General features: G+C 43.0%; 1 protein-coding gene across 6 annotated transcripts in view; it reads right to left on the reverse strand.

Annotated features, from left to right (window-relative positions):
- Positions 1-1,867: 1,867 nt before the first annotated feature.
- Positions 1,868-15,380, reverse strand: part of Cemip2 (cell migration inducing hyaluronidase 2) — an 87,706-nt gene continuing 74,193 nt past the window's right edge. For all 6 annotated transcript variants that reach the window (XM_027406529.2, XM_027406526.2, XM_027406527.2 and 3 more), the window contains 4 exons: positions 11,586-11,684; positions 7,505-7,659; positions 4,463-4,566; positions 1,868-3,896 (listed from right to left, as the gene is read on the reverse strand). In XM_027406529.2, coding sequence (XP_027262330.1) covers positions 3,700-3,896; positions 4,463-4,566; positions 7,505-7,659; positions 11,586-11,684 — 555 coding nt within the window. In that variant the 3' untranslated portion in view covers positions 1,868-3,699. The remainder of the gene's footprint in view (positions 3,897-4,462; positions 4,567-7,504; positions 7,660-11,585; positions 11,685-15,380) is intronic.

A 15,380-nucleotide genomic window follows, 5' to 3' on the forward strand; every position in this document is an offset into this window, starting at 1 on the left:
TCAAGGTCCCTGTTACCATGGAAGCCATTTGGTCTCTGAGGGTCATACTGCTGTTGGGGCTTATGCTGACCTGAGTGGCCTGCACTGCCACCTGGGGCAGTGGTGACATCCAGACCCAACTGCTGCTGAGGACTAGGCCCTTGGCCCTAGCGTGGCTGGCGTTTGTTCTGAAGTTCAAGTTCCACATTGCCACTAAAGGTCACATAGAAGCCCAGGGTTGGGGCTGCTACCTGAGACCTTGGTGTTCAGCGGCCATGCAGCTGCCAGAACCTTCCCAACCTGAGTGGCCATTGCTTCTACCCAGACCCAGGATGTTGTCCAGCCCAAGCTGCTGCCGAGGGCCATGTCTGGGTCTGTGATCCAGCTGTAGCTTGGGTCTGTGGCCTGTGTCCTCAGGAAGCCTTAGGAACCATGCAAGATGAAATCAGAGGGCCATGCTGAGCCGGCCTCATCCTTCACTGGCCCTGGGAAAGCTGGCCTTGCATCTCACTGAACATGACAGCAAGAGAGCTGGCCCTTGCACTCAGGAGGGAGGGCTGCCACCCCTCACCACAGGCCAGGATGAACCAACCCTGAAGGCATGCATCTTCTCAGATGGGGGACCCCAGTGGCCTGGACTGACCAGCTCAGCTACCACCCAGTCCCACAACCTGGCCTTGAGTTGGCACACCCTAGCATTTACCCCATCTACTAGGACCTGCTGGAGCTCAAGAAGGGACTGATCCTGTGGAACAATACCCACAGGATCTCCAAGACTCAGTGTAGCCACAGGATATCCCAGAGGAGTTCTGGTGAAGATCCAGTGATGGTGGTGAGCCAGAAACCAGAGGCCTTGAACCAGACCAGTGACTCAATGCAATGAGCATTTGCTAGTAAAGCTGATTGAACAAAAGGGTATACTATGTGATACACGGAGGCCCCCAATGCCTCCAGATGAATGAAAAGGTATTGGAGAGGTAGGATAGAAGGAAGAGCAAAGAGGCTGTTGTTTTTTGTTTGTGTGTTTGTTTTGGGGTTTGTTGTTGTTCTTGTTTCCATTTGTTTGCTTACTTTGTTTCGTGGGGGAGATGCAGGCGTGGTGAGGGGAGGATATGGGGCAGGGGGGGACCAGGAGGTGAGTGGAATTGGGATACATGATGTGAAACTCCCAAAGAATCAATAGACAAATTTAAAAGCCAAGGCTGTTACACAGAGAAAGCCTGTCCTCAGGGAGAAAAACATCTTTCAAAAGGTAACAACAATAAAAATAATTTAGGATTGAGAATCCTGTGTGTGACATAGGGATCTCAAAATTACATACAGATACATGGAATTATTTTTTTAAATTAATTTATTTACCTTTATTTTTTGTGCATTGGTGTGAAAGTGTCAGATCCCCTGGAACTGGAGTCACAGACAGTTGTGAGCTGCCAAGTAGGTGCTGGGAATTGAACCCAGGTCCTCTGGAAGAACAGCCAGTGCTCTTAACTGCTGAACCCCATGCAATTGGTTTTTTTAATCACAACAATTTTGCAGATGGAAGCTAAACAGTGGGGTTCTAGGTAATGTGACTAGGGAGCTTAAAAAATCAAAACAAAAATAGTGTACATGTCCCAGCTAGACCTAAAATCAATTAACTCATTAACTCCAATCTGGGAGTAAAAGAGTGGAGTCTACCAGGCCTGTGTATTTTTTATGGCTCTTCAGGTGATTCCAGCACACAGTCAAGGCTGGACTCCTCTTCATGGTAAAACTTGTTCCCTGACCTTTTAAGTCAGTCTTGCAAATCTGTGTGGATGGTCACTCTTTATTTCTACCAATAACTTCTTCAAAGCAGGTATCTGAGATCTCAACAACTGCAGAGATTCACAAATACACACAGACAAAATACATGCACACGCATTTTTATTTATTTAACTTAGGCCCTAATTATTAGTACATACATCAGAAAAACTGAGTGCCTTGACACTTGCATACCCTCTCCAAATATTTTTTTAAAAAAAACCTGAACTCTAAAAAAGCACACATCAAATATATTTAAGTCATAATATAACACACACACATTCCCACACACAATTCAATCACCTTCAGGAACCATTACCCGGTAATAGGTTTCATAGGTAAGATCTCACTGTACAAAAAAAGAAGAAAGAAAAAAAAAAAACAGAAATCCACATCTGAAAAAACCCAAACAAACAAATCAGCAGACTTTGATTAAGACACGTGCCCCTCCTGTGAGCACTGACAGTCGGCATGGTTTGTCACGGCACTTTGAGGTAGCATGTTCTGTAAAGAAACACAAGTCACGGAGACACAAGGTACAGGCATCAGCCTCGACCCTTCATGTAGGAAGATGAGCTTGTCCGTGTTCACTGCTAATGCCGGCCCGGACATGCCTGGCTGTTCATTCACCCACCTCCGTGCTGTGCAGCAGCACTCCAATGCATCTTCCTTATCTGCAAGGCCAGCCTCCTTTGCCAAATGTGTCCCCACCGGCTGGAGAGAAACCCAGTAGAAGGGGCACTGAGCATCACGGTGTCCCTTCTTATTGTGTTTGACAACTACATTCACTAGGAGAGGCTCCTCTTTAAGGCTACAAAGAGGTCCATGTTGTCTCCATGATTCTAAGACTCAAAAAGGTGTCTTCTTCCTCCCCTTGGATACAATATTTATGGAGAAGCAGTAAGCTCTCTGGGATTTTCTGATAGGATGATGAGCAGAGACGCTTAAAAGAAAAAAAACCCACACACCAAAACAACAAAACACAGGTACAAGATCAAAACCAAGGACAGGTTTCATTTTGCAAGTTAATTTGGGGGTGGGGGTGTGTTTTAGACACGGTTTCTCTATGTAGCCAGGGCTGTCCTGTAACTCACTATGTAGACCAGGCTGGCGGTTTGCCTCTGGAAAGCTGGGAGTGAAGGCATGAGGCACCACACCTGGCTCCCTTTGGCAAGTTAAAAAGACAAGGGTTTACAGTTTGGGAAGTAAGTGGCTTACTTCTTTGAAAGAAAAGTCCATTCAGGTCTGCATTTTACATACAAATATACAATCAAGAGAGGTTAAGGATTAAAGCTGCAAAAGGCCCACCAACTTCAGACCTGGGGGCAAGTAATGGTTTGTTTTTTTTGCTCAATGGTCACAGATCAAAAAGATTTCAAAAGCCCTTTGTTCGAATAGGGTTCCCTCTTTGAAAGGTGAACCCTCAAAAATAATCAATACACAAGTGAATAAAAAAGTACATGTCCAAGCAAGAAGGGCATGTTCTGGGCCTGAGTTGCCACTTTAAACGGTATCTGGCATCACACAAAACCTCACAGCCTGCCCAGAAATGAGCCTTGGGCATCACTGATCAAGTCGACTGCATAAGGAGCATTAGACTTCAAGTATTGAGGTGCTACAGCAGCCACTCGGAAGCCCTCCCGCACCCCACTCTATAAAAAGGGAAGCACTGCTGACTGGCTTATGAATTTGAGGGGTAAGAAAATTGCTCTCCGAACTCAGCAGCCTCAGGAAGACAAAGGGTTCTTGACCATCTGGGCAATGCCAAGGTGCTCGAGCTGGCACTCGAGCGATTGCTTTGAGTTCTTTCTCTCTCCCTTTTGTATCAAACAGGAAAATGGTTCCATTGGGTTAACAGTGTCATCTTAAAATGCCATAAATTAAATAAGTTAGTTCACATTTTTTTTTCTTTCCCAGCACTTAAATTACAGTCAGTCTCTAAAGCACTTTCAAAGCCTGCTGTAACAGTTCGAGGTCTCTTCTGTGGACACTGCTGGCCCTGGGGCACCCGTAGTCCTCCATCTGCAAAGGGAGGTACTGCTCAAGCACCCCCAGGCCCTGCTCAGCAGGACTGGTGAACAGCTTAGTCCATGATGGTCTAAAGTTTCCGCTGAATCCCAAAAATACAATACTGCCTATAAAGAGAGAGAGAGAAAAATGTAGTGTATAGCTACCAGTTCCAGCAAGATAATGAGGGAGGCGAGTCAGAGTGGAGCATGTGCTGGCGCATACACACACTTGTACACAAGCACACACATACACACACATGCACACACATATGTATTGATAAAAACACCCGCACTTCCTTACATCAGCAAGCAATTCTTGCCACCCAGATGATACGCCATAACCCAACACACTTCCTCTGACACAGTTCTTTATGAAGAAATTATTTCAAGGATGCTCCCTCCAGGAAGAGCTCATGAAAACAGCATAACAGGGGCTGAAGAGATAGCTCAGAGGTTAAGAGCACTGACTGCTCTTCTATAGGACCTGAGTTCAATTCCCAGCAACCACATGGTGGCTCACAACCATCCATTATGAGACCTGGTGCCCTCTTCTGGTGTGCAGATATACATGGAAGCAGAATGTTGTATACATAATAAAAAAGAAAAGAAAACAGCCTAGCAGATAAACACCACCTTAAAAGTATTTTCACTGCTGCATCATAAGGACATCATAGGACACTGCAAATACAAACCTTTGCTATACAGATGTGCTGGTTTGACCAATCCCAGAAGTACTAATGAATCAGAGATATTCATCTGTTTTATTTCCCCTCTCGTGCTCAACAGAACGATTGACCTGCGGGCAGAGTTAGACAATCAGAACCAATGCCAGTCATTCAACACGGATTTACTGAAGATCTTTCTGGACTGAGAGTCATGGAGGAACACTGGACAAAAGCAAATTTAGAAGGGAAAACATGCCTGATGCTTTTCATCCCCGCTGACACAAGTCCCAACTCCCTGCTGCAAAGGGAACTTCTTATGGTTTTAGGAGGGTCGTAACACGGGGAAACACAAAGGTATGGAAACCAAGAGTCATGTAGGCACAGGGGCAAACTGGAACCCAGCCTTTCAAGGACTGGTCTACCCAGAGAGGGTGCCTTGGGTTTCTCTCTGTCATTGCCTCTTTATTGTGAATGGGTAAACACAAACTTAAAACATAAAGATTAGGGTTAGAGTGCAGATCAATGGTGCGGAGCTCATCTAGCATAGTGAGGCCCTAGACTCACTCCCCAGTACTACATATAACAGCAACAAACAAAAACAAACATGAGCTGTTCTCTGTGGTTTGAAAAAGATTTTTTTTTTAAATTTGTTTAATTGACATCTTTAGGGCTACTGAGGTGGCTTGGCAGTTGAGAGCAGTTGCTGTTCCACTGGAGGACTGAGGTTTTTGATTCCCAGCACCTACAAGAAAGCTCACAACCACCCGTAACTCCAGCTCTACTAGATCTGATGTCTTCTTCTGGTCTCTGCAGGCTCAAGGCACATACATACACATAAAAATAGTAAAAAAAAATTTTAAAAGTCATCTTCAATGTACAGTAAAAATCAACACAATATTCAGAGCTGTTTGTGGATTCTTGCTTCTCTTCCTGGTATAGTTGCTATGGCTTCATACTTTATTGTAGTATCTGACCAATAAGAGCTTTTATTGGTATAATTTCTTAGAGAGAGAAAGAGAGCAAGAGAGAGAGGGGGGGAGGGAGAGAGCTAGCTTACCACTGTAATACCAGCTGCCAAGTACAATAGAAAAAACAGCTGTTTGCTCCCATGTACAGAAAGTGCGCTACTTGTATAATTTAATTTAGTGAGGGGCATCTTGTAATATTAATTTCCATTCAGAAAGAGTCCCTTCTTTAAACTCTGGCTGCAACTCCTTTAGCAATGCAGATAGTCTTAATTTGGACTTTGACAAGTGCTTACGACCAGAACTATGGAGTAGGCTCTTGGTTGTAGTTCTCCTAAAGCAGTAGTGATTGGATTCAGAATTATTACAGAGGATGGCCACAGAAGTCCTGCAGATCTGAACTTCAACAGCATGGAATTATCAGGCCAGTCTGGGGAGATCCTTACCAGATGTATGCAAGCAAGCACATGCACACACACAGGCAGTCCACCCACAAGCTCTCAGAAAGTCACTGTCAGTTGCACCTTAACTTCATTCTGAAGCCCTGGCTGACTGGACCTTCCTAAGTAGACCAGGTTGGCCTCAACCTTCTAGTGATCCTCCTGCCTCTGCTTCCAGAACACCAAGACTACCACTACTACTGGCCCCTGCCCTATAACTTCTTGACACTGTATTAAAATGCAATACACACATGTAGCAATCCTAGGGTTCAATGCATAAGCCTCTGAAAACTAAACACAGTAATAGAACCAGCAGGCAGCTGGAGAAATAGCTCACTATAAAAAGTTTCTCCTTAGGTAGCCGTTTTAAATCTTCAGTGTGTAGGGTACCTGGCAAAACAAGTATTTACATGTTTTCTACTATTTGGTGAGATTTGTATCCTGAGTTGTTTGAGGAAAAGTGAGAATATGGGTTTTTAAACACTGAGAAAAATCTTTAAATACTGAAACCTCAGAAAGGAATCCTCTAAAATTATCCTAACAATAAGATGGTCCTATAGCTAGCTGATCCTCTTATCCACAGGCTCTGCAAACCTGATAACCTGAGTTCGATTCCCAGAACACAAGTGGTGGAATGAGAAGAACCGCAAGATATTCTCGGATCACTGTATGTGCACCTTGGCATGCATGGGCAAAGGGAACAGAATGAAAAATTGGGGAGGGGAAATCTGCATGTATACTGGATACAAACACACTTCATCCCTTATCACTGTTCCTAAATAATACAATATAACAAGTATTTACATGGCATTTACTCGGGCCTCACCATTATTCAGAGAGAGGATTTAAGGCATACAGAAGGACTATGAAGGTTATATGCAAATATTACACCATCTTAAATAAGGGAAACAGATATCTGCAGGGGGAACTAAAACCAAACTTCTGTGGATACTGAAGGAAGACTACTGAAGGAATGACCTCCTCCACACATACCATACCTTACACACACACACACACACACACACAGAGAGAGAGAGAGAGAGAGAGAGAGAGAGAGAGAGAGAGAGAGAGAGAGAGAGAGAGAGAGCATGAACACATGCAAACAAATGTCATGCCAAAATGATCCAAAGACTTTATGGGACTTATTGGGAGCTAGTTCTGCAGGCTACAAGAACATATACCTTCAGATCAATGGAAATGACTAGAAGACCAGGTGAGTCTCACTCTACAGGAAACTTATGCTCTTTCAGTAAATGGCTGCACTTAATATCTACCACAGAACAGCAAGGATCTTGAATTCGTCTCCCTCTCCTCACACCAGTCTGGTCAATCCAGAAAATGAAATGTTTTCCATGGCCTCTTTTTCTCAGAGATAAATGACAACAGAAATCAGACCCTGCTCTTAAAAAAGAGCAGGGACACACAACCATTTAAAAATTAAGTTATTCTTTCCCAGATACCAAGTGACCTGGGCGATGGTGTCCTGAATCCCAGTCACTGTACAAAGCTTTGTGAGACTCCATCAGTGGGAGCAACAGCCACTAAAGAAAACTACCTCACAGAGCCTGAAATGCTCATGGAGTAAACCGCTCAGAAGTAAGCATGGAAGTGAGGAGTCATGTCTTAAGGTAGCTTTTCTCTGGTGCAGGGCAAGCTTGACCTACCTTGGAGGGATGCTAGCCTTTAAATACTCTTCCATCTGACTGACATCTGCAGCAAGGAACATCTTTTTTTCCGTCAACCGGAAAGGAACACTGCAGGCATCCACAACAAGAATGAGAACGCCTGCACTCCGGAAGGTGAAGTCTGTACCATTGACCTGAGAATACAAAAATATCTTATGCTGTCATCTCCATTTCAGAAACATCCCTAGGATACTTGAGCTTTCTCTAGCTCCTTCTAAGCCCAGGATTCAAAATCTATCATGTTTGGTTTATTGTCTGAAATGTCTACAATGGTACCCATACTCCTCCAGATTTCAGTTTCTTCAACTGTAGGTCATGATCCCAATGCAGAGTCCCATGACTGAAAGGTTTCTGGATGCACAAACAAAAATCCATTCAAAAAGAAACACACAATGCACCTGGGGTATTTCTGGCTGTGCTCAGTCATGTTGCATCTTGTGACTTTACTGGAGCCTTGATTCTGAACACACAACATGTGTACTTTATACTGTGTATATTTTCATTCACCCAGTCACAGGAAATGATGCTTCAAACACCTCAGCTGAATCAAGGTCACTGCATACGACCATCGGCAGTATGTCAAATGCACAGTTTTCTGCTCAGGTAGGAAAATAACGGTTGAATAATGGAAAACAAACAACTTTAATATTTTCCTGCCATCATTCCTCTCTGTATAAGCATCAACTTGCTGTGTCTTTGGATTGGATCATGTTTAGAATGCTTAGTTTTAAAACCTTGTTTGAGATGCTGACTTGTGTTTGATTTAATTTTTTTTTAAATCATCAAATAAAATTTGGCCTGGGATTAGGACAGAATTCCCAACAATTTCTAAAATGACCCTAAAGACTCTTTTGCCCATTTTGTACCACGTGCTTACGTGAGGTGGTATTCTCAGCATTGATGACTCTCACATCAAAATATGGATAAAGTCCAAAAAAACACTGAAGATGTTCTATATCTTAAACTATCAGAGATGCAGCCAAAGTTTAATTCTTTTTGTGAAAATGAACAGACCCATCTATCTCACTATTTAATTCACTTTAATCTTTGACAGTACTCAGTAAAATTATGTGCAGACCAAAGAATTGTTTTGAAACATGCTTCTTTTAGGGTCTTTTTTGTATACTGTTTTACATATTTATATGCCCAAGTTTTTACAAAAAATTCTTGGGCAAAAGAAAGCCATGAATGGGAAAACGTCAAGAGGTCCTGCTAGAGTCTGCCCTGGGAAATCACTGCTGTCCATATAACACACTCTAAGCAAGATAAGGCAGCCTCCATTCAGCTGTGATGGTGATTCTGAAGTGTTCAGTCCTTAGCCATGAACACTGTGCCATCACCAAGGCTAGGGCTGGTGCCCATCACCCATAATCCTTTGGCATCTAGGCCCGGAATACCAAAGCCTCCGAATGCCTCCTTTCTCCTTCAAATACAGCTCTTCTCTGACATCAAAATGGCAAAGTGGGACTTTTACTGGCACTTAAGCTATGAAGTATTGAAGCAAAATTGAATGAGGGAACAGAGGAAACATGGGAAGGGAAAAAGACACCTTAATCCTGGAACCTGGCTGAGAGTCAAGACACTGCAAGACAACTGATAAATAAAAATTGCCCACTAAGATAGCACATGTTTTCCTAAAGATGTCTTAAAGTTAGAGAAAACAAGCCACATAGGGTCAGAATATGTGTGACTGTCAGTTTTTTACCATGTTAGCACCCTAGCAACCCTAAACCCCAAAACGCATCTCACAAAACAACCTTACGGGTTCATTTACAAAAAGAATCAGAATGCCAACTTGTATGTTTCCTTCCACGTTTATGTTTAATCTCTGAACACTGCTGCAAATGATGATTTTTGAGCAAGTTGGCAAGCCACAGAACTGAAAAAAATTAAGCCCAGCTCTCTTATGAAGCCTACACTGTCTTAGACTGTGCCCTCTCCTTTTCAGTTTGTTAACCCTGCCCTCCATCACGTGTAGAATTCTTTGGTAAGGATTAGGAGACAGGGTCTTGTTGAAGGAAGTGTGTCACTGGGGGTGGGCTTGAGGTTTTAAAAGCCTATGCCATTAATAGTTAGCTCTCCGTCCCTCCCTCTCTCTCTCCCTCTCTCGTCCTTCCTGAAATATTGTGTCTAACCCATGACTTAGCTCATAAGAACTCAAAATAATTTGTTTAGCTATGTGTAAGTTGCTTGAACTCAGGAAATAGTTCTTCTAATTCCTGATGTAATTTTTTTCTTTTAATTACATTCTATTTGTGTATGTGTGTGTGTGTATGGGGGGGTGTACTATGGGGTGAATATGGAGGTCAAAGAATAATTTACAGGAGTCAGTTTCTTCCTTCTGCTATGTGGGGTCCCAGGGATTGAACTCAGGTATTTAGGATTCTTAGCAATTGCATTTAGCCACTGAGCCATCTTGTCTACCCATTGTGAATCTTATTGAGAAAAAAGAAAATGGACATGATCCACTATTTACTAATATCAGAATATTTAAATTTCATGTAAGACAAGAAATTCCATAATGATTCCCAGAAATGCAAAGTGTGCTTACAAAAAGCACCACCCCTTTGCAAAAACAAACAAACACAAGGAGGGGGAAGAAACTTTCAGAAAGGACTAACATCATGCCAAAGCCTCACAAGTGGATCACGATGTGAAAGTCCTGGACATAAATGTGCCATCAGGAGTTCTGCAGCTTGGTAAGAAACAGTGGAAATCAGCTCAGTGTTGGTGACAGCAGCCCATGAGGATATACACCATACAACTGGGCACAAGGCTAGGTAAGATGGCAAAGTTCATGCCACATGTATCTTTCTTCCTTAAAAAAAAAAAAAATGGGGCAGGTGTAAACCTAACTTTGTCCCCACACACTTGGAATTGAAATTATCAAGTCATTGCTTTAACAAAATGAATTCCTGCGGAGACCACAGGAAACTGAGAGGGATGCTGGATACCGGCTAGCAAAGAGCTCCTTACACAGAGACCCCCTGACTTTGGACAAACCACATCTGAGTCCTAGTTCCTAACCGGGCTAGGAGCCCAAATTCTAGTGCTGACCCTGTGACTCCCATCTACTCCACTGATGCTCTCAGGAAAGACAGTAACTCTGTCTTTGCTCTCTTCTCTACCTTTCTTAAAAGAGACAGGTAGCCTTCAAAGAAAAGGCCAAAGGAATTTAGAAGCTATCATTCCCCATATCGTAAAGAACCTGGAAGTTTATTTTAATTCACAAAACAAGGTTAAACATGGTTTTCTCCATATTTAGTGAACATGAGAATTCTTCTCTAACTAAAGGTGCCTTTCCTTTAATGAAAAGTCATCTAAACACATTTTTAACATTAGCCTAAGACTGGTTCTCAACCCTCCTAATGCTGTGCATTTAATACAATTCCTCATGTTGTGGTGACCCCCAATCATAAAATTACTCTGTTGCTTCTTCATAACTCTAATTTTGCTACTGTTATGAATTGTAATGTAAATATCTGATGTGTGACCCCAAAAGGGTCACTACCCACAGGATGAGAACCACTGGCCTAAGAGTAATCAATAAATAATCCACTGGAAAAAAATAACTCTAAACCACAACTGTTTGGGTGGCATTTATACCTCAGCTGCATTCCTGCCACCAGTACATCAAATGGGATGACAAACCCAAGACTGGTCCCAGGATTGAAGATCAAAGCAAGAAGCCACAGCAATTCTGCAGTTGGCTAAAGGAAGTGATGCTGTGGTTGGATATCTGTGCTCCTACAAATTCATAGTTTGAGATTCTAATCCCCAAAGTGATGGTATTAGGAGGTAGAGCCTTTGAGGAATGAGGGAAGCCTTTGTGAATGAGACTTAGAAGCTAAGCCTGAGAGATGACAGGACACACACAGGAAGGAAATGCAAGATGAGCCAGGAAAATGGCCCTCCCCATAGTACTTTACTACAGTCTCCATCCCGGATTTCCCAGCTCTAAAACTGTCAGCAGTAAGCTCTATTGCTTCTAAGCTACTTAGCCTATGGCATTTTATTACAGCAGGCCCACAAGACTGAGGCAATGCCAGGCTGTACTTACAGAAATAACAGATGGATCTCCACGCTGCGTTTCTGCTTTACTGGGTGACTGGAATTGTACAGGGAGGTAGCTCTTGTGGGGGTCACTGCTAAACACCATCTAGACAAGAACACATTGCATCTTTGAAGGCCACTGTATCGAAATCCCACAGGTCCCTCAATTATCCCAAGTGGTTATTTCTTTATCTCAACTTTTTAAGCCGACTTCATGACCTGGAATTCTAGCTCATATATTTCATACAGGCAGTGTATGCTTCTTGGTTCCTGGAACAATCACAGTTTCAAAGAAGTGTAATTTTGTTAATGAAATCAGTAGGGCTGGGGGATCTCGCTCAGTGGCACATCACATGCTCAGCATACACTCCCACACACAATCAAGCCAATAAAATTAACTCAGTAATATGCACTAAATGCAAATATTTATAACATTTCACGGAAAAACAGGCACACATCTTTTAAAAATGTGATTTCTTTTTAATTTTTATGTATTTATGTCAGTGTGTGTGTTTATGTGAGTATATACTTGTATACAGGTGTCCATGGAGGCTGGGAGGGGGCATCAGATCCCCTGGAGCTGGACTAACAGATCGCTGTGAACCGAACTACCCTACATCAGTACTAGGATCCAAACTCCTATATTCTGCAAGAGCAGCAAATGCTATTAACAGTTGAGCCACCTTTTTGGTCTTGGAACACATTTTCTTAAAAGATCATTTTTAGATCAATTATCCTGAACTGGAGTTCATCAATCTAGGACCAAGGAAAGTCTCTAACATAAGGAGGGCTATACTGTTTACCAAATTCTAGTGTGCTGAACAGGGCCAGGCCTCAGCCCCTTTCCAGTGTCTGCAAATTGCTTCATAAACAGAGCCAGTCAATACATAGAGGCCCCCATTTCCCCCAAGAGCCAGGGTGGTCCTCCACTTTCGACAGGTACTTCCCATTCTTTCCCTCCTCTCTGCTGTCTTAGATGCTGTCCATCCCATCTTCTCCAATTTACTCTAATTTCCCTAAAGTCTACCTCCCCTGATCAGTGTGTCTCATTCACCAACTCCCAAGCATACACTCCTTATAAATCATCATCAACAATTTCATTGAAGAATAATCATTATTATACCAAACAACATTTGGAAGTTGAGTATTTTTTTTTTGAGTCTTAGTTTGGGGCAGAGCTGTGGGAATCTTTCTAGTTATTTCTAATACGCATGTGTTTGGCTCTAAGATACAATACAAACACTCTTCTCAAATTTCCAAATAAACATGACGCTCCCAAACACTTCAAATGCTTTGCAGCTGCACCGACAATCACTGCCAATCTTCCTTTTTACTTTGTGAGATGGGTTTTCTCTATTGTAGACCAGGCTGACCTCAAACTTGCAATCCTCTTGCCTCTGCCTCAAGTACTTGAGATTATAGGCATATATCATCACACCTGGCATCAACATTTTTAATGAATTCTTTGAGATGTCTGTGGCATAGCAACTAAGAATGCTAAAGGTAGGAGAGGAAACCCAGGACACCAGTGATAATCAAGTCACTTTGAAAAGCTATCAAGTTTATTTAATAATGAAGGACATTCTGAACTAGAGCATTCAATGTCTACCCCAATATTACCTAAAAGTGAGGCTGGTAGAGTATGTATTTAGAATGTTCGAGGCCCTACATTCTGAGCAAATCATGGAAAAGAAAAAAAAATTTACATGAGCCAGGCAAGTGGGTTTCTGTTTTCCATGAATGGGAGAGCAGAGATCATTAACGAATGTGAGTGAGGTAGTGACAGTGAATTGCCATTAAAAACCTGCAAGCTAGGTGTGGTGACTGAGACAGGAGAACTTAAATTTCAAAGTCAGCTTGGACTCAAAAAAATCAAAACAAATAAAAACAAACAAGGGAAGGGAGTGCATAGTAAATACTGGAGGGGAGAATAAGGCAGAGGGTACAGTGGATGATGGGGAAGGATAAGGGAATGGGATACAGAGTAGATGAGGGGGGAACAAAAGCAAAGGTACAGAGTGGATGATGGGGAGGACAAGGGATGGGGTACAGAGTGGATGATGGGAGAGGCTGATGGATGGGAGATGTCCTTCTGTATGCTGTGAATATATGTTTTACTTATTGGTTGATGAATAATTGACAGGCAGGATTTAGTCAGGCAGGCATCCAAATGGATAGGCAAAGGTAGTAGGTGGAGTTAGGGAGATGCAGAGGAAGAAAGAGGCCCAGGCATCACTGGTAAGCCAAGACCATGTGGAGCTATACAGATTAATAGAAATAGGTTAATAATTAAGAGAGAGCTAGCCAATAAGAAGCCTGAGCCATAGGCCAAACAGTTTGTAATTAATATAAGTCTCTGTGTGTTTATTTGGGACTAAACGGCTGTGGGACCAGGCAGGACACAAACTTCTATCTATAAGAAGAGAACAAAGGAAGGGACATAAGGGAAGGGACATGGAGTGGATGATGGGGAGGATGAGGAAGGGGACAGGGTGGATGATGATGGGGAGGATGAGGAAGGGGACAGGGTGGATGATGATGGGGAGGACGAGGAAGGGGACAGGGTGGATGATGATGGGGAGGATGAGGAAGGGGACAGAGTGGATGATGGGGAGGATGAGGAAGGGACAGGGTGGATGATGATGGGGAGGATGAGGAAGGGGACAGAGTGGATGATGATGGGGAGGATGAGGAAGGGGACAGGGTGGATGATGATGGGGAGGATGAGGAAGGGGACAGGGTGGATGATGATGGGGAGGATGAGGAAGGGGACAGGGTGGATGATGATGGGGAGGATGAGGAAGGGGACAGGGTGGATGATGATGGGGAGGATGAGGAAGGGGACAGGGTGGATGATGATGGGGAGGATGAGGAAGGGGACAGGGTGGATGATGATGGGGAGGATGAGGAAGGGGGTAGAGTGGATGATGATGGGGAGTACAAGGAAGGGAATGTAGAGTGAATGACAGGAGGGAGAGGAAGACAACACTAGTTCCCCCTCATATGTAGAACCTGGATTTAAATATAAATACGTGCATGACAGGAGAGCAAAGGGAACTACAAGAAGAAAGAAAGACCATAAGGAGGGGGAAAGGGAGGTGACAGACATGGGAGTAGATGAGAACAAAGAATAATGATACATAGGATTGAAAATGTCCTATAGAGACCACTGTTTTCATTGCTCAACAAGAATTAATGAAATCATGGACAGGGCAGAGAAAACAAAGTTCATGTTATGAGAAGCATAGAGTTATCATCCTTTCTTTTCCCAGTGTTACTAATGGTGAGAAACAGGGGTGGGATTTATGCTGTGGAAGAAGAAATCTGGTTTTTTCAAATCACCTACAGAAAGACCTAAGCATTTAAGCATTTCCTTCATTTACAGTCAGATGCTTTTTCTTTTCTTTCTTTCTCTTTTTTTTGGTTTGGTTTTGGTTTGTGGCAAATCATGCTCTTTAAGACTGTTGACTTGATGTGGGCAGCATCAGCATCATCTCTGGCCGTGGGAGGCTTCTGGGCTCAGTCTGGAGCACTAACTCAGTAGCACTGCAGTAGAACAGGAATTCCCAGTGACAGACAGGTTCCCAGGAGATGCTGGCCCAGGAACGCACCGTCAGAACCATCTTTTCTTTCATTTATGTGTTTCTTGGAAGATTAAGTATGTCAAGTGGTCATTAGTTCTGTGTTTCTCTTTCACTTGGAACTGCTCTGACTTTCTTGGAACCCCATCTGTGTGCACTTGTAGCAATTTACTTCCACTGCCATGTTTTCTTCAAGATAACTGGGATATATTCTAAGCTAG

Source organism: Cricetulus griseus, chromosome 3 (genome assembly GCF_003668045.3).
Source record: "Cricetulus griseus strain 17A/GY chromosome 3, alternate assembly CriGri-PICRH-1.0, whole genome shotgun sequence".
Classification (NCBI taxonomy): Eukaryota; Metazoa; Chordata; class Mammalia; order Rodentia; family Cricetidae; genus Cricetulus; species Cricetulus griseus.